The sequence below is a fragment of the Carassius carassius genome, chromosome 38, assembly GCF_963082965.1.
Source record: "Carassius carassius chromosome 38, fCarCar2.1, whole genome shotgun sequence".
NCBI lineage: Eukaryota > Metazoa > Chordata > Actinopteri > Cypriniformes > Cyprinidae > Carassius > Carassius carassius.
This window is the reverse complement of record NC_081792.1, coordinates 652,501-675,726: the sequence shown is the minus strand read 5'-3', so window position 1 is coordinate 675,726 and position 23,226 is coordinate 652,501. Positions and strand designations below refer to the sequence as shown.

Here is a 23,226-nt window from a genome sequence, read left to right as displayed (position 1 = left end):
TCAATTATTATTAGGGTCCAAACACCGAAGGTGCGTGGGCACCTATTGTATCCATTGGTGTTCTTCTTCTTCTTCCGCTGCAAGTCTATGGCAGCCCATAGAACCGATTGTGGGAAAGTTGTATAATTTGGCACACTTATAGAGGACAATCCCAACATTAACTATAGCAAATTTGAAGTCACTAACTCCAACTCTCTAGCGCCACCACTTGACCAAAATTTCATTATTTTTATGATAATAACTTTTGAACCATACCAGAAAATGAAAATTATGTTTTCTTCTGAATCCTTGGTTCATGCCAAGTGGAATGAATCCTTTTGACCTCTTGGTCAAAAGTGATAAGCCATTTAATCATATTACTAGTGGTCGTATTTATGATTTTTCAGCCATTTCAATTACAATCATCCTAAAATTGCTGTAATTACTCACTGTTGCATTTGGTGTGTTCCTCCATGCAATGCTTAGCTCCTAAATTTGCCGGTGGAGTGCTTGGCCCCGTAATTGCTGCTTGCAGCTTTATTTATTATTATCATTGTTAATGTTGTTTTGTATTTGGGGGAGTTGGAGGGGGACAAAAGGTGGGGAGGAGGAAGGAAACATAGGAACATATGTTAAAGAAATTAAAGAAACACATATGTCTTGTTGTCTTCCTGGTTGAGTTGTTCTGCATGTGTATATTTGTATATTGTATTGTGTAAAAAGACATTTGAAATAAATAAATAATAAAACAACCACTTCCATCATAACAAATGGTCTTTTAGGCTTTTTTAGCCAAGGGTATACGCAGCATTGGTCCTGGAGTCAGGAAGGGAGGGGATGGGTTTGCTCTAAGGCTATGTTTACACTAGTGCGCTTTCATTTTAAAATGCAAAGCCTTTGCTACAGTTACATGGCCTCCACAGCTGATGAAAAGCTTGTTATGCACTCTTGAGAGAGTCGTAACACATCCAGATATATTATAGACTGACTTCTGCATATTCACACACAGCTCTAGGGACTCCAGATGGCCAAATAAAACAGGATACAGCTAGATAATGTTCTTCTGTTGATTCACAACAACTGTCCAGAAAACTCAGCTTGTTATGTCAGCAAACTTCTTAAGGGTCGTGTTTTTTTGAAGCTTTGATTGTGTTTACAATGTGCAATATAACATGTGTTCATGTTTCGCGTGTAAAAAAACACAGTATTTTTCACACAATTCATCTATCTGTATACCGCTGTTTTCACTGTCATAAAAACGGGCTGATGACTTCCTTGTTCAATAAAGTCCCTCCTTCAGAAATACGTAACCAGTTCTGATTGGGCCAGCGGTTCCTGTGTTGTGATTCGACAGCAGCTGAGCGCGCGCTGCCCTCCTGGAAACGGATTGGACTAGTTTTGAGAAGCAAGTGTGCGGGAGCATGTGCTGGAGATGTACTTATAATCACAGGAGCCTTTTTACTGACGAGATGCACATGAAAATCACATTCGATTTATTTGCACAGCCCTAACATCTAGTTAACAAAGCTAAACAGCGTTGCCCTTTGTGTAATAAGTTACAGAAACTGTTAAACGCACCAACTTAAATAATAAAATACACTTACCGGTTGTGGTCCATAAACAATGCCTTCTCCAGACAAAGAGGGAACTGCTCCATCTTTCAAGAATAATCTTTGTGTGAATCCGGCATTAAACTGATTGAGATTGAGGAAGCTGTCCTCAGCAAAATGTGCTGCACATAGTTTTACATGTGGATTATCATTTTCGGGAACCGAGTTAAACATAAATTGTAACCATTGATCTCTAAGTACAGCGTCCCTGGGAAGCTCAAACAAAGATGATTGGACTCCGAGATGAAAATAACAGCGTTTCGACGACATGGCGACAAACACAAATGCAGCTCTTCCTCTTCTCCGTCGGAGCACAACAAGACCACGCCCCTTTTTTTGTGTATTCCTGTGGGCGGAGGTTAGTCACAAAACTGTTTTAGTGATGTCATTACTGCAGGAACTAGAGGGATGTAGTCCAAACGGGTCGTTCGATGTAGGTGAATTCTGTTAAATAAAATATCTCGCTTGGCATTGAACTTTGAGCTTTAGAATTTTACAGATATTATTTATACTCTAACAACAACATTACACACTAACTAAAGTTTAAAACATGGGATCATGAAGAACGGGACCTTTAAGATAAGAAAAACAATCATCATCGTCATCATCACCTGTAATAACACGGAGAGGCCACACAGCATCTGACTGCTTGAGTTATTTAATTTTAAATTTTTATGTTTTAATTAAAAGCTTTTCATCTGTTTACAAAATCCCTGCACTTCCTTCACAAAAAAGTGATAAACCAAAATATGCATAAACATTTTACAAATAATATTTTACAAACCAGTTGTAAAAGCTTTATTGAAAGTATTATACAGTAAATAACAGATGTCATTAAATGTGAAGTGTCTGTATGCTACTAACATACTTTTCATTACACAAATGTCCCATTAAAAATATCTGCAAATTGATCAAAGTGATCCGATATCGGGTAGAAACCACAGATGCTGCTCTCAATGAGCTTACATACATTAATACTTAACAGCGTTCGTGTTTATCAGATTATAAATAGATTTCAGGAAAACCACTGAAATCTCAGCGCTTTTCGACACAGTAATGACGTAACGAGGCCTCGTTCACTGAAATCACGTGACTCCGGCGGTTCGTCTGCGGAAGTCACGAGAGGGGCGTGACTTGAAGAACCACGCGAGATGTCACAACGAGATGTTGTCGGGCTGTGTTCGAAACCGCATAGTCGCATACCCTGTAAGTAGACACTTAGTTTCAATAAGTGAAAGTGAAAGTGAAGTGACATTCAGCCAAGTATGGTGACCCATACTCAGAATTTGTGCTCTGCATTTAACCCATCCGAAATGCACACACACAGAGCAGTGAACACACACCCGGAGCAGTGGGCAGCCATTTATGCTGCGGCGCCCGGGGAGCAGTTGGGGGTTCGATGCCTTGCTCAAGGGCACCTAAGTCGTGGTATTGAAGGTGGAGAGAGAACTGTACATGCACTCCCCCCACCCACAATTCCTGCTGGCCCGGGACTCGAACTGTGGGTGGGGTACAATAAGTACTAACTTAACGAGCGCTAAAAGAGTACATACTCTACAGCCTGAATGTGTATGGGTGTATGAAGTATCAATGTGATCTGCTATGTTGAACATGTGACCTACGAAGTTAAAACAAGCGCAAAATCTTAAAGATATGAGTGACAGGTTTAATTAATCTATTTGTAAGTATCTTGTTAATGGTGAAACTTGCCCATGTTGTGGTCTTGTTGAAGAAACAGCTGCCGTTTTAGTTTGTGATTGTAGTATAGCCAATACTGTTAGTTTTTTTTTTATCTTTTTAACTCCACTAATGTGATCAAGTTTTATCCTTAAAGCATTTTATATTACTTAAACCCCAAATCGTTATCTTTTGAATATTTTGTTAATTATTTTATGTGCAAAATGTTTCATCCACAAACAAAAATGGCTTAAATCTCCTTTGTTTTCTTCTTTTTCCTGTTGAATTTAACGCTCGCTTCATCCCTCAGGCTTCTCATGATGAATTATTCAAAGATATTTAACCTTGTCACTGTGCTTTTTTTTCTGTGCATATTATCTCATACAATGATGAACACAGGACATTTTATTTACCGTTTTATACCATTATGATTGTTCATTGTTAGATACAACCGTCTTACCCTGACCTTTTATGTAATAAGCTTGAGTTTCTCTCAGCGACTGAAGCAGTGTCAGCTGCTCCAAGATCTCACCTCTGGAGAAGACTGATGATTTGATACTCTGATAATGGAAGTATTACTACTTCAAAATTAAGATTACCCTATAATGAATTGCTTCTCTTGCCCATCCCAACGCTTACATGCAATAATAATAAAGATAAATGCCAACCAATATATATATTTTTTTCTTAAAATGACATTTTAGTAAAAGAAGCAAATTGTATTTTTGTTGTGACATAGCTATGCATGATTATACACTAGTTAAACAAAGCAAGTCGATGTGAATACATTAATTTTCAGTAAAGCACTTAATACATGAATTAATAAAATATTTATATATTATATTTATTTACTGACAACAAGAAACATGAATAAATGATCAAAATAATGTATAAAAGTTAGCATCACAATAAATGCATACATGTACAAGTCAACACCACATGAAACAAAGCTTCTACAATGATCTTATTTTATTTGATCCCTTTTCCTCGCAGGTCCTGCTCCTGCAGCAGATGAACAGATATCAAGAATCAGAAAAGTGCTGTAACTGTTTGAAATTACAGCAACAAAAATAAACTTCAGATGTAAAAGCTGTTTTATTGATGACTGTAGAGTACATCATTCCTCCATCAGTGTCTCCTCAGCAGATAAACACTCGTGTGTCTCCTCTGTCATTTATCTGTGCTTTTTATCCAACACAGATGTTCCTCAAATTATCAATATTACAAATGAACAAATGAGGGGTATCTTATGTTTAGTTATTCTATGTAGATCTGTTTGTTCACATCTAAAGCAGTGTTGACAGTGAATTATACACAATATCACACACACATCACTCAGATGCCTGTTTCATGTTTATTAAATGAGCTCATCTGCAATACTTCTCAAAGATGATCCTGTCGGATGATAAACAGACATTTAGTAATCTTCAAGATGTGTATATGGTTTATGTTAATTTTATTAATGCATTATGAAACGTGTTCCTACAGCACAATCACACATATATTATGTAAGTTAGGTCACAGACAGGGTTTAGATTAAGCCAGGATTAGGTTCAGTTAGTCTTGTCTGTGAAACTGGGGGATAGCGTCTTTACACCTTTAGTTTATATGTTCCTTACTTTACATCTAAGTTTTAATAGATCATTAACTCCATAAACAATACCACTGTATGAAAATGACTTATACACTTCAATTTAAACAATTATTTCAGGAAAGAATATATTCTCACCGTTGTGTCTCAATGTAAGCGGCCATATTACCAACAACATCTCGTTTTGACATCTCGCGTGGTTCTGTGTGATTTTGAGAACTTCAAGCCACGCCCCTCTCGTGCAGTTCTCACTCAGACACGCGCTGCGCAGCTCTGATTGGAAGCTTGAGCGCGCGTCACCTCCGGAGTCGACTCTGAATGTGTCACCGGCTCCGTGCTCAGATGCAGATCCTCACTGAAGGGTGACATTAACGGAGGATCCTCCTCTTCCTCAGGTGAGTGTGAGTGTGAGTGTGAGTGTGAGTGTGAGTGTGAGTGTGAGTGAGAGTGAGAGTGACACTGACACTGAGCCCAGGCAGGAGTGACAGCTCACTCCAGGCGCTCAGTGTGGACATATGATCAGACAGAAACAGTGTGTGTGTTACAGCAGCAAACATATCAGACACAGCTCAGAGAGTAGAGTTTGTACAGTATGTCGTTACAGATGCACATCAGCGTGATTGTTGATAGAAACCATCACAGAACTTGTAGTGGTTTTAATGGGAACTGTAATGGTTCTGTGGCTCTCTATTGGTAATGTGTCACCTTCTGTTGGTGGCTTGTTAAAACCATTAAATCCTAATGGGAAATCTGCCAGAACACTCTACAGGAAACCATTTTGAATGGTTTATTGGTTAATAGTTGCTGGTTTGTAGTGGAAACCAGTAGAATATCTGTGATGTTTTCTGCTGTACTTGAGCAGATCTGTGTCTCGCTGCATTCCTTCATCATCATCATCATCATCATCATGAGTCAGTGTCACCAGAGTTTGCAGGACTCCGTCTGCTGAGGTCAGCTGCTCCTACTGAGGCAGTGAATCTGAATCAGGAGAGACATCTGCACAGATCAGACGAGCTCTAAAGGGTTGTGATGTGACAGACAGAGGTGTATCACTGCAGGAAGGGCTGTTGTTATGGATTATGGACTCATATTTGAGCAGAAAGCAGTGGTTTGAAGCTGTTCTGTAGGTTTCACTAGATGTTACTGTGAAGTAATCTGTGTGAAGTAGTTACTGTGATGTTTTTATTACTGCAAACTCACTGAACCTTTCCTGAGCTGTTCATTTACACGATTGTTGTGAAATAATAATATACCTTCTGTTCCTGTGTGTGTGTGTGTGTGTGTGTGTCTGTGTGTGTCTATGTGTCTGAGTGTGTGTGTGTGTCTGTGTGTGTCTATGTGTCTGAGTGTGTGTGTGTGTCTGTGTGTGTCTATGTGTCGGAGTGTGTGTGTGTGTGTGTGTGTGTCTGTGTGTGTCTATGTGTCTGAGTGTGTGTGTGTGTGTGTGTTTATGTCTATGTGTCGGAGTGTGTGTGTGTGTGTGTGTGTCGGAGTGTGTGTGTGTGTCTGTGTGTGTCTATGTGTCTGAGTGTGTGTGTGTGTGTTTATGTCTGTGTGTGTCTATGTGTCGGAGTGTGTGTGTGTGTGTGTGTGTGTGTGTCTGTGTGTGTCTATGTGTCGGAGTGTGTGTCTGTGTGTGTCTATGTGTCGGAGTGTGTGTGTGTGTGTGTGTGTGTGTCTGTTTGTGTCTATGTGTCTGAGTGTGTGTCTGTGTGTGTCTATGTGTCGGAGTGTGTGTGTGTGTGTCGGAGTGTGTGTGTGTGTGTTTGTCGGAGTGTGTGTGTGTGTGTGTGTGTGTGTGTGTCTGTGTGTGTCTATGTGTCTGAGTGTGTGTGTGTGTGTGTTTGTGTCTGTGTGTGTCTATGTGTCGGAGTGTGTGTGTGTGTGTGTGTGTGTCGGAGTGTGTGTGTGTGTGTGTGTGTTTGTGTCTGTGTGTGTCTATGTGTCTGAGTGTGTGTGTGTGTGTGTGTTTGTGTCTGTGTGTGTCTATGTGTCTGAGTGTGTGTGTGTGTGTGTGTTTGTGTCTGTGTGTGTCTATGTGTCGGAGTGTGTGTGTGTGTGTGTGTGTGTGTGTGGGCGTGTTCTGTGCCGTTTATCAGAGATGTTTCTTGCTGTTTTCCACAGATAAAATCAGCCGAGGTCACAAGCACTGTTTCCCAGAATCCCTCACTTCAGATCAGGTGAATGCAGGTGCACACACTGAAGCGCAGTGCTTGGGATTACTGATCTTCTCTGGGGTTTGGCTGTAAGTAGACGTTGTTTCACACACAGCTCATATAATAATAGCCTCCAGTGGCTGTGTTTAGGTGTTTGTGGTTAGCAGCATGTGTTCTGATCGTCTAAGGTTTCAAATGACTTTCAGTTAATGCTCTAATTAGTGCTTCTGATGGGAAAACCTTCCTTAAGGTGCACCTAAAACAGATACAGAACTCAGATACAGCATTTATTAATGTTAATTTCAACATTCACTAAAACACTGAACTTACAAACAATGAGCATGTATATTTATAACTAACAATAACAAAGAGTTATAAATGCTGTAAATGTAAATAATAAATTATAATTTTTAGTTCATATTAGCTAATGCATTACCTAATGAGAGTTTATTGTTAGAAATGCACCGATTGCAATTTTCTAAATAAAACAAATTCAAGTCAAGTTGAGCTTTGTCATTCCTCTACATGTGTGGACATGCAGTGAAACGAAATGTTGTGCCTCACAGGACCACGGTGTACATAAATACAGACATACAACACTGAAGTGAAACAGTACAAACCTTTACACAACTAACCTACTGACAGATATACTATGTATAAATGTTTACCTGTACGCAGACTGAAAAGGAAAATATATAGACTATATGAGTTCTTCACATAATACTGTACATGTGCAAAGAGAAACATCGTAAGTCAAGCGGTAACAGTCAAAAACATCAAATGTCACATAAAGAAAATGAAGGGGGATCAATCACCGTTGAATAGCATACAATATTTCCTTTAGGAGCACACAACTACAACATCAAACACCATACGTGTCTAAACCATATATTGTGTAATAAGTCTGTCCCTATCTAGAGGCAAAACCTTTTAAATGTCCATTCAAGTTCTGAATAACCACAAATGTCCTGGGTTCATCACAGTATTGTAGATGTTTCTCCCAGTTGTTTCATCTACAGCGATATCGTTGACTTGATTGCAAATAAATGCACAGACACTATTTAACTGAATAGAGATGACATAACTGAATTCAATGATGAACTGCCTTTAACTATCATTTTGCATTATTGACACTGCTTTCCTAATGAATGTTGTTCAGTTGCTTTGACGCAAAGTATTTTGTTCAATTCAGAAGCAAGTCCAAAGTTGAAGCAGATAGTAAATTAGAAACCGTGACCAGTTGAGTTGAGATACCCTCAAAATAAAGTGGATACAAAAACCCTCTGGACAAACAAAAACAATGCGACATGAGGTTCCAGAAGCAAAGTAAATTATCAACTATAAAGCCTCTGACAGTATTAAAGAAACAAAGAAACTTTCATTGAGATGTAGAACACTAATGTTCTTCAATAAGGGTTTGAGTAAGCATGAGGAGAGCAAACACTCCCAGCTCACAAGTGTCCCTTCTCAAACTTCCTACACCTCTTATTCTCTGATCTAGAGAAACTTCACTGATATTGACTCCCTTACGCCCCCTCATGACTGGGAGTAAAATTACCACTCAATTTAAATACTAAAGAAAAGTAACATCTTACTAGATCTGTTACCCCCCCCCCTTTCAAAAGAAGGCTTGACCTGGCCGTAGAACATTTTCAAATTTTCTACATGGTCTCAACTTGCTTGGGCTCTGTTGACATCTCAACTCTGTAATTTACATTATTCAACTGTTTAAAACTTTGGCAGGCCCTTGCCCATTAGGAGCTAACTTGGCTGTAAACGCATCCCCTGCACGAGACAACGGGTGAGTACGAACCCAGACAAGTTCCCCTTATTGGAGGGTCTTAGTTTGTCTACTCTGGGCTCTCATGACATTCTCTTTCACTCTTTCCAAGAGCAATTGCTGGCCTTCAATAACTTCATATCCAGACTGGTCAGGAGAACGATATTGGAATAATTCCAGGGGTCCTTTCTACTTGCGTCCTAGAGCAATCTCTGATGGTTGTACTTAACATATGATGCAATCATGACCTTAAGCTTTCTATTCACCTTTTCTGTCAAGTTAGTCTGCAGCTGGTATGCAGTGGTGAGTTTTTGAATTGCACCCCATTGTCTGGAGGTAGCATTTAAAAGTTGAGATGTAAACTACGGTCTGACACCAAATCAGTACGTACCGCCCATCGAGTAAAGATCTCCTTAATAAGAATATTAGTTATCAAAGGCGTTTGAGCTGACCGCAAAGGGAAGACCTCAACCCACTCACTACAGTAATCCACAGTGACCAGCAAATACTCATTCATCTTCATGCTCCTCAGAAACAGACCCATAAGATCAACGATCCAACCATATATCCAGGTTCTTCCACAGGAGTAGACTGAAGGGTTCCAGAAAGTTTGAATATGCACGACTTGTATTGCTGACAAACTTGGCACTGTTTACAGTAATCCCATACATCATGTTGAATTTCTGACCAATGCACCCCGTTGAACAATCAATATAATGTTGTGCCCAATTCATGTGCCCAAGATGCCCACTCAAAGGATTATTGTGGGCAAACTGGAGAAATTGCTGCCGTAGATCTTTTGGGATGACTTCCTGCAAAGTATGGCCCTTTTGACCATCAGGAATAGATCTAAACAGAAAGTTGTTTTGATCAACATATCTGATCGGTTGGGGGTCAATAGCGTTGAACTTCGCTTCATCACACAAAATCTGCAATCATTGGTCACTTTTCTGGCTTCGACCAAGTTCTTCCCAGTTTATTGGTAAACCTCCATTCACATCTTTTGCTTGGCATACTGCAACACAACAGAGTAGCTCTTCTTCAGGCATTGATGGGACAGTGAATCAAGCACCACATTACATCTTCCTTTCTGGTAACTCACAGTAAAGTCAAACCCCTGTAGTCTGATAGCCCACTTAGTAAGTCTTGATGTTGGGCGAGGATGGCTAAAAACCCAAGTGAGAGCAGCATGATCTGTAATTACCCCAAAAGGTCTCCCTTCCAGGTACTGTTGCCATTTCTCATCCTCCTTCTTAAGTGCATGGAGTGGAGCAACACGTTCTGAAAAATACTGAATAAAGTGATGATATCACCCAACAAGACCTAAGAATCACTCAACATCTTTAACATTTTTGGGGGTAGGAAAATTCCTAACAGCATTCACTTTGGAATCTTCTGTCTTGATCGCTTCTTCCGAAATGAAAAGTCAGTGATTTTCTTACTAATTTACACTTTTTAAGATTAAGTGTCAAGCCGGTGGATTCCAATGAAGGAAACACCTTCTTCAGATCTTGGAAGTGTTATTGAATGTCTCTGGGGTAAACGAAAATATCGTCAATGTACACAAAACAGCACTTGCCTATAAGATCTTGCAGAACTTTATTCATCAACCTTTTTGAACGTTGTATTAGCATTTTTAACCCAAACGAAAGACGAACAAACACATATTGGTTGTACTTGGTGACAAAAGCAGTTTTCTGGATAATACTCTCATCTATTGCCACTTGCCAGTATCCACTCTGGAGGTCTAGGGTGCTGAATATCGTAGCTCCGTAGACAGACTCCAAGATATCTTTTATTTGAGGATTTGGGAAGCCATCCAGTGGAGTTTTAGCATTCAATGCACAATAATCCACACAGAAATGCATTCCTCCATCCTTTTTGGGTACTAACACTACTGGAGCAGCCTATGGTGATGCAGATGGCCGTATTATACCTTTACTCAGCATGGCTTTGACATCAATGAAATTTTGCTTATTGACGGGAAAATTATAGGCTCTTTTACGTACTGGCATAGTGTCGCTAGTTATGATCTTTTGCTTAATGATAAGTGTTTGGCCCTACAGATCCATACAGACAGTCAGCCAGTTTAGCAGCAATCCTAAATGCCTCTTCTCTGTCCGGGAAGCATCAGCGAGATCTACCAAATCCTTGATAACACCCACAATATCTGTGGATACTTGCACTATTGGCAGTGCACAGTATATGTTAACTGAGGGTACCTGATCAAAAAAAAAGAGAAAACGTGTAATGCTTCCTTCTGTCCAGGCAATGAATACACGGAGGTGTTAAAATCCAGCTTGACTCTACATGACTCAAGGAACTCAAGGCCTAAAATGAGTAGAACAGCCAAGTCATCATCTTTCATTATGAGCAGTCGTTTGTGCATCCATTGGCCAGGTCAAATGTCTGTCCACGACTGGACTGCCAAGACTCTGTCTCTTCCTTCCATCTTCTCCATAATGACTCCTGGATTATTGAGTAAGGCTTCACAGAGAGTAAGGCTTCACAAGGTTTGTTATGCAAAGTTAGTCAAGGTGAAAAGTTTGACATTAACTCTTGTCAACGATGCCATGCTGTGGTGTTCGGGCTTATCTTTCCTGGACTTATCTAGGCCCCCTTTCCTAAAAGATCTTTCTGCTTGCTGGTGCTTCCAGAAAGCCCTTTCCCCAGAAATCTCCTGCTCTACCAAAGTTCCTGTATGCACCAAGTCATCACAAGTATTGGCTGTTCCTCTTAAAATGCTTGCAAGACGGGGATTACAATTTCTCAAGGTAGCCTGAAGAATCTCCTTTTCAGTCACGGTTGGTTTAAGCCTAAGACATAAAGCTCGGTACTGGAAAGCACATTTTTGAATATCCTCATCCTTGTTTTCTCTCTCGTATCCTCCTCTCTGCTTCAACCTTGTGATAACAGGGTAGGAAGGTCCGCAAAAAGGTAACCTTGAACTGACTCCATGTTCTAAATGTGCTTTTTCGGCCACCCACCAATCTTTGGCTGTATGTGTCAGCACAGATGGTAATGTTGCAAGTATCTCAGCATCACTCACTGGACGTACAGCTAAGTTCTCTGCACACTTCTCCAGATAAGCTAGTGGGTCTTCATATACTGCACTACCAAACTTAGGGAATTCCAGTTTTACAGCCATTGTAAGGCAGCTGCTGTAGCATGGGAGGCAGTTGTGCATTTGACATTGATGTGGTAGTTGGTGTAGAAGCAGCTCCAACTGTAAGACACAACAAGGTCTTGAGTTGGATGTCCATCCTTTTCATACAATCCATCACAGCTTTTCCCATCTCTTGCAATTGGTCTTCTAGAGATTTCTTCAGGAGTCTAGTTATCTTTTCTATTTTAGCTATCCATTTTAGGAATAGACTCAGTGTTGTCTCATGCAGGAGATTCCATCAAGACTACAAAAGATAAATATCCTAAAACGAACAATACTAAAAAAAATATAAATCAGCTATCAATTACAAAGGCTTCCACGAATTGTAGTAACCTACCACTTGGGGGAACAAATGGGGAAAAGATTGGTGTTACATATAGATTTATTGGAAAGGCATAGCATAGGATTGATTAAAAAAACATGCATTCAATTCAGGAAATTTGCTAAAGATGCGAATACATCAATGAATGTTCTGAATACTCAACACATATCAGTCTTGTTTACACTGAATGAAATAAAATCAAAATTATTCTCACCTGAAAAATGTTGGTGGCCAAGATTCAGTGCTTCCCTAGTTATTTTCGTTATTGAGGTTTTAATCAGGCTGTTTCTGGATAACGCATCTTTCACGCAGCATTTTTAGATAGCAGATGAAACAGACTTTCACAGACATTTCACATTTTTCCAAACATTTCTTATCTTTATGTTAAAAAATAATAAATAAAACATAAATCTTGTATCATCATTTATGCATAGAAATGTTATTCACTGCTGTATTTTGATGTGACTGATGGAAGACGCGAGTAAATAATCACATTCGTCATTTGATTATTTTCATGATCGATCATTTTCAGCCCCTAATCTGATCGTTTATGAAGTGGTCAAACAGATAATACAGATATATAAAGTGAAATGTAAATCTGTCCCGTTCAACAGACTGTGTATGAGGTTAATAAAGGATAAACCGAGGAATAATAAGTAAGCGTGCTCTATTAGTGTGGAGGATAACTGTGCTGCTGCAAGCGTGATGTCTGCTCATGTCTTTCAGACTCTCAGAGACGCTCGAGGAGCTCATGAAGACTGAACAGGATGAGGACGCCGCGCAGGAAGCTCAGACACGTATGATCACATCTCATTCCTGCCCAAAATCTGTTTCAATTCTGCCTTAGTTCTTCATTAAATAAACAATTAAAGGGGAAATGGTGTAACACTTTGTTTTAAGGGGTTCTTGTTACACACGTGACATGTACTTACTATTATAATAACAAATTATGAATAATTACATGCAAGTCACCCTAATCCTACATGTGTAAGTACATGTGGGTAATTAATATTACTCCGTATAATTACACTGTAACAAGGACAGCTGAAAGTAGTGTAAGCAAAGATGGCTGGCTCTTCAGTAATAGCACTGGTCTGATGGGAACTGACTACACAATTACTGAAGTTAACTAGTGAGTTAAAGATTACAACAGTGGTGCATTTAAAAGCAGTTTCTTAACCAAAGGCATGTACTGATCTGTTGAATGTCAAGAATCCCGATGTGTGTATGTGACTGTTATTACACACCCATATTTGTTGATGGCTGATATCAATATGAATCCAGCACATGTGTGATGGGATAACAGAAAAACTGATTGACTGATGATGTGTTGAACACTGAGCAGCAGATTGTGTGTTTTCACTCGTTCCCATCTGACAGTGTGTGTGTGTGTGTGTGTGTGTGTGTGTGTCTCATAACTGGCGGAGGAAGTCATCTCAGAGTTTACTGCCATCGTTTCCTCCAGTTTTACTGTGCTGGTGATGTCACGTCCATGTTTATGATGTGTCATATTGTCTGCTGAACTCACTGACTCGGCTGTGGATGCAAACGTTGGCTGATGTTGTGATATCTGTGGCTCATAAAAGAGTGCGGTGGACTGTGGACTCTTGTGAAAGCTGAAGGGATGTGTGCTGTGTTTCAGTGTCTGACCCGCAGCACATCTCCACATACTTCGAGCAGAAGGTTCCCATCCCTGAAGATGACGTACCAAAGGTACCTCCACGACCGAAAGACCAGTCCGTCTCATTATATTCAACAACACCACCAACTGCTCCGTTTATACTCTTGACTTTGCTTTTTATTGTTTAATGTCAAACCCTGCTTGTGATGTGATTTTAAATCATCTTTTATTTCTCATCATATACACAAGTAAACCAAAATTGATGCTATCTCACATCGGATGGATAGTTTTACTTTATCATTGAATTTCCAGATGATTCGATGTTAAAGAAACCATTCACTCAGAAATGAACACTAGCTGAAGATCTGCTCACCCTCAGTTCATCAGAGATCAGGATGAGTTTGTTTCTTCTATTTGTAGCCTTTTATTGTCATTGCATATAACAACGAAATTTAAATTGCACTTCCCATGGTGGTAACACATAATATAACAAAACTACTGTACATTAATACATAAATACATTATAAGAGAGAACAACAACATAATAAAATAGCTAAAATATGGTCATTAAAAAAAATGCAGAGCAGTCTAAATGCTCATGAGTTCAGGTATTTTATAGCATTTGGATAAAAACTATTCAAAAGTCTTGAGGTGCGACCCCGGAAAGATCTGTAGCGCCTTCCAGATGGCAACAAAATGAAGAGGCCGTGACCTGGATGGGAACAGTCCTGAATTATATTTTTTGCCCGCTGCATGCATCTGGTGTAATATATGTCCATGAGTGAGGGGAGTTGTGTGTGAATTATATTTTGTGCTGATTTCCTTTCTCTGTCCAGCGCTTTTTTGTCAGCAGCGGTGCAGCTACTAAACCACACCAGAATATCGTGTGAGATTATACTTTGGACAGAACAGTTGTAAAAGGATAAAAGCAATTTCTGGGAGAGGTTAATTTTGTTGAGTGACCTGAGAAAGTACAGCCGCTGCTGAGCCTTCTTCACAAGGGCTGTAGTGTTGGTTGCCCATGTGATGTCCTGTGAAATGTATGTCCCAAGGAATTTGAAGTCCTTAACCCTCTCCACAATTTCTCCATTAATGTAGATGGGGGCAAGGTCAATCTTTTTCCTGCGGAAGTCTACCACCACCTCTTTGGTCTTAGAGGCGTTGAGAGACAGGTTGTTGGTGGAGCACCAGGCGGAGAGTTTTTGGATTTCATCCCTGTAGGCGGACTCATCATTATTGTGAATAAGTCCAACTACAGTAGTGTCATCTGCAAACTTGATAATAGTATTACTTTCATGAACTGGGGTGCAGTCGTGAGTGTATAAAATGTAGAGTAAGGGGCTCAACACACAACCCTGGGGTGCCCCAGTGCTGAGTGTGAGAACAGATGAAAGTTGCGAGCCCAGACGAACTGACTGGGGACGATCTGTAAGGAAGTCATGGATCCATCTGCAGATGTTTGAGCTGATGCCCAGTCCATGTAGCTTGGACACCAGTCTACCAGGAATGATGCAATTAAATGCAGAACTAAAATCCACAAACAACAGTCTTGCATAGGTGCCAGGATGTTCAAGGTGGGTCAGCACACAGTGCAGGGCTGTGTTGATGGCGTCAGCGGTTGACCTGTTTGCTTTATAGGCAAACTGGTGCTGGTCCAGTGTGGAGGGAGGGAAGCTTTTATGTGTTTTAGCAACAGTCTTTCAAAGCACTTCATAACAGTGGAAGTGAGGGCCACTGGTCTATAGTCATTGAAGCTATTCACTGCTGATTTTTTCGGGATCGGCACAATGATAACAGATTTAAGGCACTTGGGAATGGAACAGGTAGACAGAGAGAGGTTAAAGATGGAAGTGAATACCCCAGCCAGCTGATCTGCGCAATCCCTCAACACTCTCCCAGGGATCCCGTTGGGCCCGGCAGCCTTCCTGGAGTTCACGCCAAGAAATGCCCTCCTGACCTCCTCTTCTCTCAAGGAGAATGTCGGGGCATCTTCTCTGGGCAAGAGTATTATTGATCCGGCCGATGTTGACTCAGTCCCATTCGCCTCAAAGCGTGCAAAGAAATGATTGAGCTCCTTGGCCAGATTGCTGCCTGTACTTGGGCTTGGGTCTTTTTTAGAACCCTTAAAGTTCGTGAGGTGTTGTATTCCCTGCCAAACGCGCCGGGGATCCCCTTCATCAAAGTGCTCCTCTATCTTCCTCCTGTAGGCCACTTTTGCTTCCTTGATGCCTGTCTTTAATTTGGATCTGGCGGTGCTGTATAATTCCGTATCTCCAGACTTAAAGGCTTTATCACGTTTTTTCAGCAGCAGCTTGACCTCCCTGTTCATCCATGGTTTATTATTTTGATAACATTTGATCTGTCTTTCAACAGTGACATTATCAATGCAGGTCTTAATGTAGTGCAAAACAGTGCAGGTGTAATCTTCAAGACTCTGCTGTGTCAAACTCCACATCTGGTGAGCAGTGTCTTTCAGTCACTGTAGCATCTGTGCTCCAGCTGTTGTTAGACTAGATGCAGAGCCCCCCTCCTTTGCTCTTCCTGGAGTTGCCGGTTCTGTCGGCCCGGTGCGCTGTATGACCCGCTAGTATAATAGCTTCATCCGGAATCCCAGAGTGCAGCCACGTCTCTGTGATTACTACCAGCGAGCAGTCTTTAGCGTAACTATTTGGCTTGATGATCATCGCCAGCTCATCCATTTTGTTGCATAGCGATCTGGCGTTGGACACAAAAAGGCTGGGCAGCGCGGGCCTGTGTGGTGCCCTCCTTGGCTGGACTCTAATCCCGGCTCTGCGGCCTCGCTTCTGTCGTCGATCTCTGCGCCGCCTCCTGCGTCTATCTCCTGGGGTAATAATCCACTTGCTCCCTGCTGGTCGCGCAATCTCCGGTGGTAAATATTCAAAGTTGTAAGTTTTGCTTAGAACTAATTCACCATACAGTGTCCCAATCTTTAAAAGTTCCTGTCGATTAAATGTCCGGGTGTTTGTAGACACGGACGTAAACAAAACAAACAAACACAACAACATAGGGAAGAGCAAAGCCGCTGCAGTTTCCTGCGCCGCCATCTTAGTATTAAAAAGTTGAGGTACTTCATCAGGTTTGGAGAAATGTAGCATTGCATCAGTGTCTCATCAATGGATGCTCTGCAGTGAATGGGTGCCGTCAGAATGAGAGTCCAAACAGCTGATAAAAACATCACAATAATCCACAGCACTCCAGTCCATCAGTGAACATCTGGAGAAGACAAAAGATGAAACAAATCCAGCATTAAGATGTTTTTAACTCAAATATGAGTCTATAATAACACTTTCTCCAGCTGTTTGGACAGTCTGATGGCACCCATTCACTGCAGAGCATCCATTGATGAGACACTGATGCAGTTCTACATTTCTACAAACCTGATGAAGGAACAAACTCATCCTGATCTCAGCTGATCTCAGTGAGAAGACCGTGATTTAATTATCAGACACGTGCCATATTAAATGACCTTTCATCATAATAATCCTGAAACGTGTCAGGGAATCAGCTGTAAGGTATGGCAGTGCAGATTTATGAGAGACAGAGCTGTTCTTATTCATGTGTGTGTTATCAGTGATTCACAAGAAAACAAAAGTGTTCATCCTAACTCATGAATTACTCCAAGCACGAGATCAATCATGATTTCCTCAAACACAAAAAGAGGAAGAGACTCTGAAGAAGCAAACGGAAAAATAGACAAATTCAAAATGTTAGGAAAGCAAGTGGTCAGCCATCATATGAGATCAGACAGATCAGATGTGTCCACGAGCCACTGTTGGGTGATAGACCTGAGGATGGCACATGACCTCTCCAGATCTCAGATGTGATGCTCTTCCTCTCTCTAGCTGTTCAGCTTTCGTAAGCTGTGGGCCTTCACTGGGCCAGGTTTCCTGATGAGCATTGCCTATCTGGACCCGGGGAACATCGAGTCGGATCTTCAGTCTGGGGCTATAGCTGGTTTCAAGGTGAGTCCAGAGTGACCAGCACTACACCTTCAATCACACGTCTGTCCTCAGCTGACTCCTGATTTAGTCCTGTGGATGGTGAAATATTAGAAAAGCAGTCCGTTGCCAAACGATGAGATTCCCCTCTTCCTTTAGCAACACCAAGGTCACAAGATCAACTCAGAGAAAACAAGAACTGAGATAATGACTGCAAACACAAATCATTGCATACTCAGCAGAGCGGATGTCAGGCAGAAATGCATATAGTTCTGACAATAATTGCCCCTAACTTTAATATTGAACACATCTTATTCATTTATATTCAGGAAACAAATATGATACCTGTAAAGAAGCACTGTTTCAGCTTTATGAAGGTCCTTTGTGTGTGTGTGTGTGTGTGTGTGTGTGTGTGTGTCTGTGTGTGTGTGTGTGTGTCTCTTTGTGTGTGTGTCTCTGTGTGTGTGTCTGTGTCTGTGTGTCTCTCTCTCTGTGTGTGTGTGTGTGTCTGTGTGTCTCTCTCTCTGTGTCTTTGTGTCTCTGTGTGTGTCTCTGTGTGTGTCACTGTGTGTCTGTGTGTCTCTGTGTGTGTCTCTCTCTGTGTGTGTCTCTGTGTCTCTGTGTGTCTCTCTGTGTGTGTCTCTGTGTGTCTGTGTGTCTCTCTCTCTGTGTCTCTGTGTGTGTCTCTGTGTGTCTCTCTCTCTGTGTCTCTGTGTGTGTCTCTGTGTGTCTCTCTCTCTGTGTCTCTGTGTGTGTCTCTGTGTGTCTCTCTCTCTGTGTCTGTGTGTCTCTGTGTGTGTCTCTGTGTGTGTGTGTCTCTGTGTGTCTCTCTCTCTGTGTCTCTGTGTGTCTCTGTGTGTGTGTCTCTGTGTGTCTCTCTCTCTGTGTCTCTGTGTGTCTCTGTGTGTGTCTCTGTGTGTGTCTCTGTGTGTCTCTGTGTGTGTGTGTCTCTGTGTGTCTCTCTCTGTGTGTCTCTGTGTGTCTCTGTGTGTGTCTCTCTGTGTGTGTCTCTGTGTCTCTGTGCGTGTGTGTGTCTCTGTGTGTGTCTCTGTGTGTCTCTCTCTCTGTGTCTCTCTGTGTCTCTGTGTGTCTCTCTGTGTGTGTCTCTGTGCGTGTGTGTGTCTCTGTGTGTGTCTCTGTGTCTCTGTGCGTGTGTGTGTCTCTGTGTGTGTCTCTGTGTGTCTCTCTGTGTGTGTCTCTCTCTCTGTGTCTCTGTGTGTGTCTGTGTGTCTCTGTGTGTGTCTGTGTGTCTCTCTGTGTGTGTCTCTCTCTCTGTGTCTCTGTGTGTGTCTCTGTGTGTCTCTGTATGTGTGTCTCTGTGTGTCTCTCTGTGTCTGTGTGTGTGTGTCTCTGTGTGTGTGTCTCTCTCTCTCTGTGTCTCTGTGTGTGTGTGTCTCTGTGTGTCTCTCTCTCTGTGTCTCTGTGTGTCTCTGTGTGTGTCTCTCTGTGTGTCTCTCTCTCTCTGTGTCTCTGTGTGTGTCTCTGTGTGTCTCTGTATGTGTGTCTCTGTGTGTCTCTCTGTGTCTGTGTGTGTGTGTCTCTGTGTCTCTGTGTGTGTCTCTCTGTGTGTGTCTCTGTGTCTCTGTGTGTGTGTGTGTCTCTGTGTGTCTCTCTCTCTGTGTCTCTCTGTGTCTTTGTGTGTGTCTCTGTGTGTGTGTCTCTGTGTGTCTCTGTGTGTGTCTCTGTGTGTGTCTCTGTGTGTCTCTCTCTCTGTGTCTCTCTGTGTCTCTGTGTGTCTCTGTGTGTCTCTCTGTGTGTGTGTCTCTGTGTCTCCTGTAGCTGCTGTGGGTTCTGCTGGGGGCCACCATCATCGGGCTCCTGCTGCAGCGTCTGGCCGCTCGTCTTGGTGTGGTGACCGGGATGCATCTGGCCGAGGTCTGCAACCGTCATTACCCCACGGTGAGCTCCTGACACACACACACTGGACACTGTCTGTAGAGCTCAAACAGCTCCACCTTCACACACTGATGTAGTAAGAAGCTTCTTAGATTTTTCCTTTAGTCTTGGAATACGTTTATTTGATCAAAAATACAGCAAAAACAGAAAAATATTATTCTAATGTAAAACATCTGTTTTCTGTGTGAATCTGTGTTAAAGTGTAATGTATTTCTGTGATGCTCCGCTGTATTTTCAGCATCATTCCTCCAGTCTTCAGTGTCACATGATCTTCAGAAATCAGAATAATATGATGATTTACTGCTCAAGAAACATTTCTGATTATTAGTGATGTTGAAAACAGTTGTGCTGCACAATATTTTTACATTTTTCAGGATTCACAAATGAACAGAAAGTTCAGGAGAACAGTATTTATTTGAAATGGAAATCATTTGTAACATAATAAATGTCTTTATTGTCACTTTTCATCAGTTTAATGTGTCCTTGATGAATGAAAGTAAGATAAGAGTGATTTCTGAAGATCATGTGACACTGAAGACTGGAGGAATGATGCTGAAAATACAGCGGAGCATCACAGAAATACATTACACTTTAACACAGATTCATACAGAAAACAGATGATTTACACTAATAATGTTTCACAACTTTTTCTATATTTATGATTAAATAAATGCAGTCTTGGTCAATCTGATCAATGAAGGTTGTGAAAATTTATCTGCATTGTTAATCCTTTTGGTCTTTTATTTAAAATATTCACAAAAATGTATTCTTTCATTGGATAATAAGAATTTAAAATGGGGGGAAATATTATAATGAAATAAATGTTTTTCTATTATACACATTGACCACAATTAACGGCACCCTTTTATTCAATACTTTTTGAAAACTCCATTTGGCATAAAAACAGCTCTGAGTTTTCTGCTATAATGCCTGATGAGGTTAGAGAACACCTGACAAGAGATCAGAGACCATTTCTTCATCCAGAATCACTCCAGAGCCTGGGGGAATGATATCTCCCCCATTTTAAATTCTTATTATCCAATGAAAGGATACATTTTTGAGAATTTTTTAAATAAAAGATCAAAATGATTAACAATGCAGATGAATTTTTACAGCCGCCTTTGATCATATTTACAAAGGGTGGTGATATTTTTGGCCACGACTGTGTGTGTGTGTGTGTGTGTATATATATATATATATGGAAAATAATCCTTCTGAAAATCTGGATTGATTCTCATTATAGTAAGGTTCCCTCACTGATATTGTGCATGTTGATGATGTATACTGTGTTACTGGACACTGGTAATCTGCTGCTATCTGTGGGCTGAGAGCTGTGTGGAGACGCCGGTGTGTGTGTGACGGTGCTGTGTTTGAGCAGGTGCCGCGGATCATCCTGTGGCTGATGGTGGAGCTGGCCATCATCGGCTCTGACATGCAGGAGGTCATCGGCTGTGCCATCGCCTTTAACCTGCTGTCAGTGGGCAGGTACATCATCATCATCATCATCATCACACGATTACAGCTTCAGCTGTCAGGGACATTACAGTACACATTCACTTCTGTGATTACTGCAGAACACTCCTCAGATCAGATCATGTCTCTATAGTGCTACAAGTGTTCTGATGCTAATGTGTGGGACTTCATCTAAAAGCCTTTTCCTCTCACATATTCAGTTACCATAGATTTTTTTAACTATTAGACTATCCTCAGCTCATCTGAGATCAGGATGAGTTTGTTTTTTCATCAGATTTGGAGAAATGTAGCATTGCATCAGTGTCTCATCAATGGATGCTCTTCAGTGAATGGGTGCCGTCAGAATGAGAGTCCAAACAGCTGATAAAAACATCACAATAATCCACAGCACTCCAGTCCATCACTGAACATCTGGAGAAGACAGAAGATGAAACACATCCAGCACTAAGATGTTTTTAACTCAAACACATAGAGTCTATAATCCATAATAACACTTCCTCCAGTGAAAAAGTGTTCTGGTCTGAATCAGGAGAGAAATCTGCACAGATCAAGCAGTGTTTAAACCGCTCTAAACTAATCTGTGAGAGACAACAGCAGATGCACTTTCAGCCCAGTTTCAGCTAATGTTCATCTTTGAGTGAATTGTTCTTTGATCATGAACACTAACCCAGTTTTTCTTCTGAAAGCAGCTGTAATTGTTCTTCTGATGGATATGAACGAGCTCCTCACAGTGTGTTTGATGTAATCAGTGATTGATTGAGGATGTGTAGAAGCGGAGCTCATTGATGGTTGATGCTCTTCTGCAGGATTCCTCTGTGGGCCGGAGTGCTGATAACCATCTTCGACACATTCGTCTTCCTGTTTCTGGACAAGTACGGTAGGTCAGCGCTGGAGGAGGATCGCAGCGGCTGCTGTCGGGCTCTAATGTGAGTCTGCTCTGTCTTCTTCAGGTCTGAGGAAGCTGGAGGCGTTCTTCGGGCTCCTCATCACCATCATGGCCCTCAGCTTTGGTTACGAGGTTGGTGCAGCTGCAGCATGTGGTCAGCAGGTGTGTGTGTGTGTGTGACGTGTCTCTGCTCTGCTGGTCTGCAGTATGTGCGTGTGGCTCCTGACCAGGCCGAGGTGATGAAGGGCATGTTTGTGCCGTACTGCAGCGGCTGTGGAGCTGCGCAGCTGGAGCAGGCCGTCGGGATCGTGGGAGCCGTCATCATGCCTCACAACATCTACCTGCACTCTGCTCTCGTGAAGGTCAGTCAGCACACAGATAAAGTCTGAATAAACCAGTCTAGCATCTCCAGCATGTTACATGTCTGTCTTTGTGTGTGTGTGTGAGTGTGAGTGAGAGAGAGTGTGTCTGTGTGTGTGAGTGTGTGAGAGCGTGAGTGAGAGAGACTGAGTGAGTGAGAGAGTGAGTGTGAGTGAGAGAGAGTGAGTGTGAGAGAGTGTGTCTGTGTGTGTGAGTGTGTAAGAGCATGAGTGAGAGAGCATGAGTGAGAGAGACAGTGAGTGAGAGAGTGAGTGAGAGAGAGTGAGTGAGTGAGAGAGTGTGTGTGAGTCAGAGAGCGTGAGTGTATGTGTGAGTGAGTGAGAGAGCGTGAGTGAGAGTGAGTGAGTGAGTGAGAGAGAGTGAGTGAGTGAGAGAGTGTGTGAGTCAGAGAGCGTGAGTGTATGTGTGAGTGAGTGAGAGAGCGTGAGTGAGAGTAAGTGAGTGAGTGAGAGAGAGTGAGTGAGTGAGAGAGTGTGTGTGAGTCAGAGAGCGTGAGTGAGAGTAAGTGAGTGAGTGAGAGAGTGAGTGAGAGAGTGTGTGAGTCAGAGAGCGTGAGTGTATGTGTGAGTGAGTGAGAGAGCGTGAGTGAGAGTGAGTGAGTGAGTGAGAGAGTGAGTGAGAGAGAGTGTGAGTCAGAGAGCGTGAGTGTATGTGTGAGTGAGTGAGAGAGCGTGAGTGAGAGTAAGTGAGTGAGTGAGAGAGAGTGAGTGAGTGAGAGAGTGTGTGTGA

At 41.7% G+C, this 23,226-nt stretch overlaps 1 protein-coding gene across 1 annotated transcript in view; it reads left to right on the top strand.

The window, feature by feature from the left end:
• Positions 1-13,865: 13,865 nt before the first annotated feature.
• The window catches only part of LOC132119135 (natural resistance-associated macrophage protein 2-like), a 28,346-nt gene continuing 18,985 nt past the window's right edge, over positions 13,866-23,226 (top strand). The window contains exons 1-7 of the mRNA XM_059528883.1: positions 13,866-13,994; positions 17,766-17,885; positions 19,641-19,760; positions 21,136-21,242; positions 22,037-22,107; positions 22,181-22,248; positions 22,323-22,478. Coding sequence (XP_059384866.1) covers positions 17,814-17,885; positions 19,641-19,760; positions 21,136-21,242; positions 22,037-22,107; positions 22,181-22,248; positions 22,323-22,478 — 594 coding nt within the window. The 5' untranslated portion in view covers positions 13,866-13,994; positions 17,766-17,813. The remainder of the gene's footprint in view (positions 13,995-17,765; positions 17,886-19,640; positions 19,761-21,135; positions 21,243-22,036; positions 22,108-22,180; positions 22,249-22,322; positions 22,479-23,226) is intronic.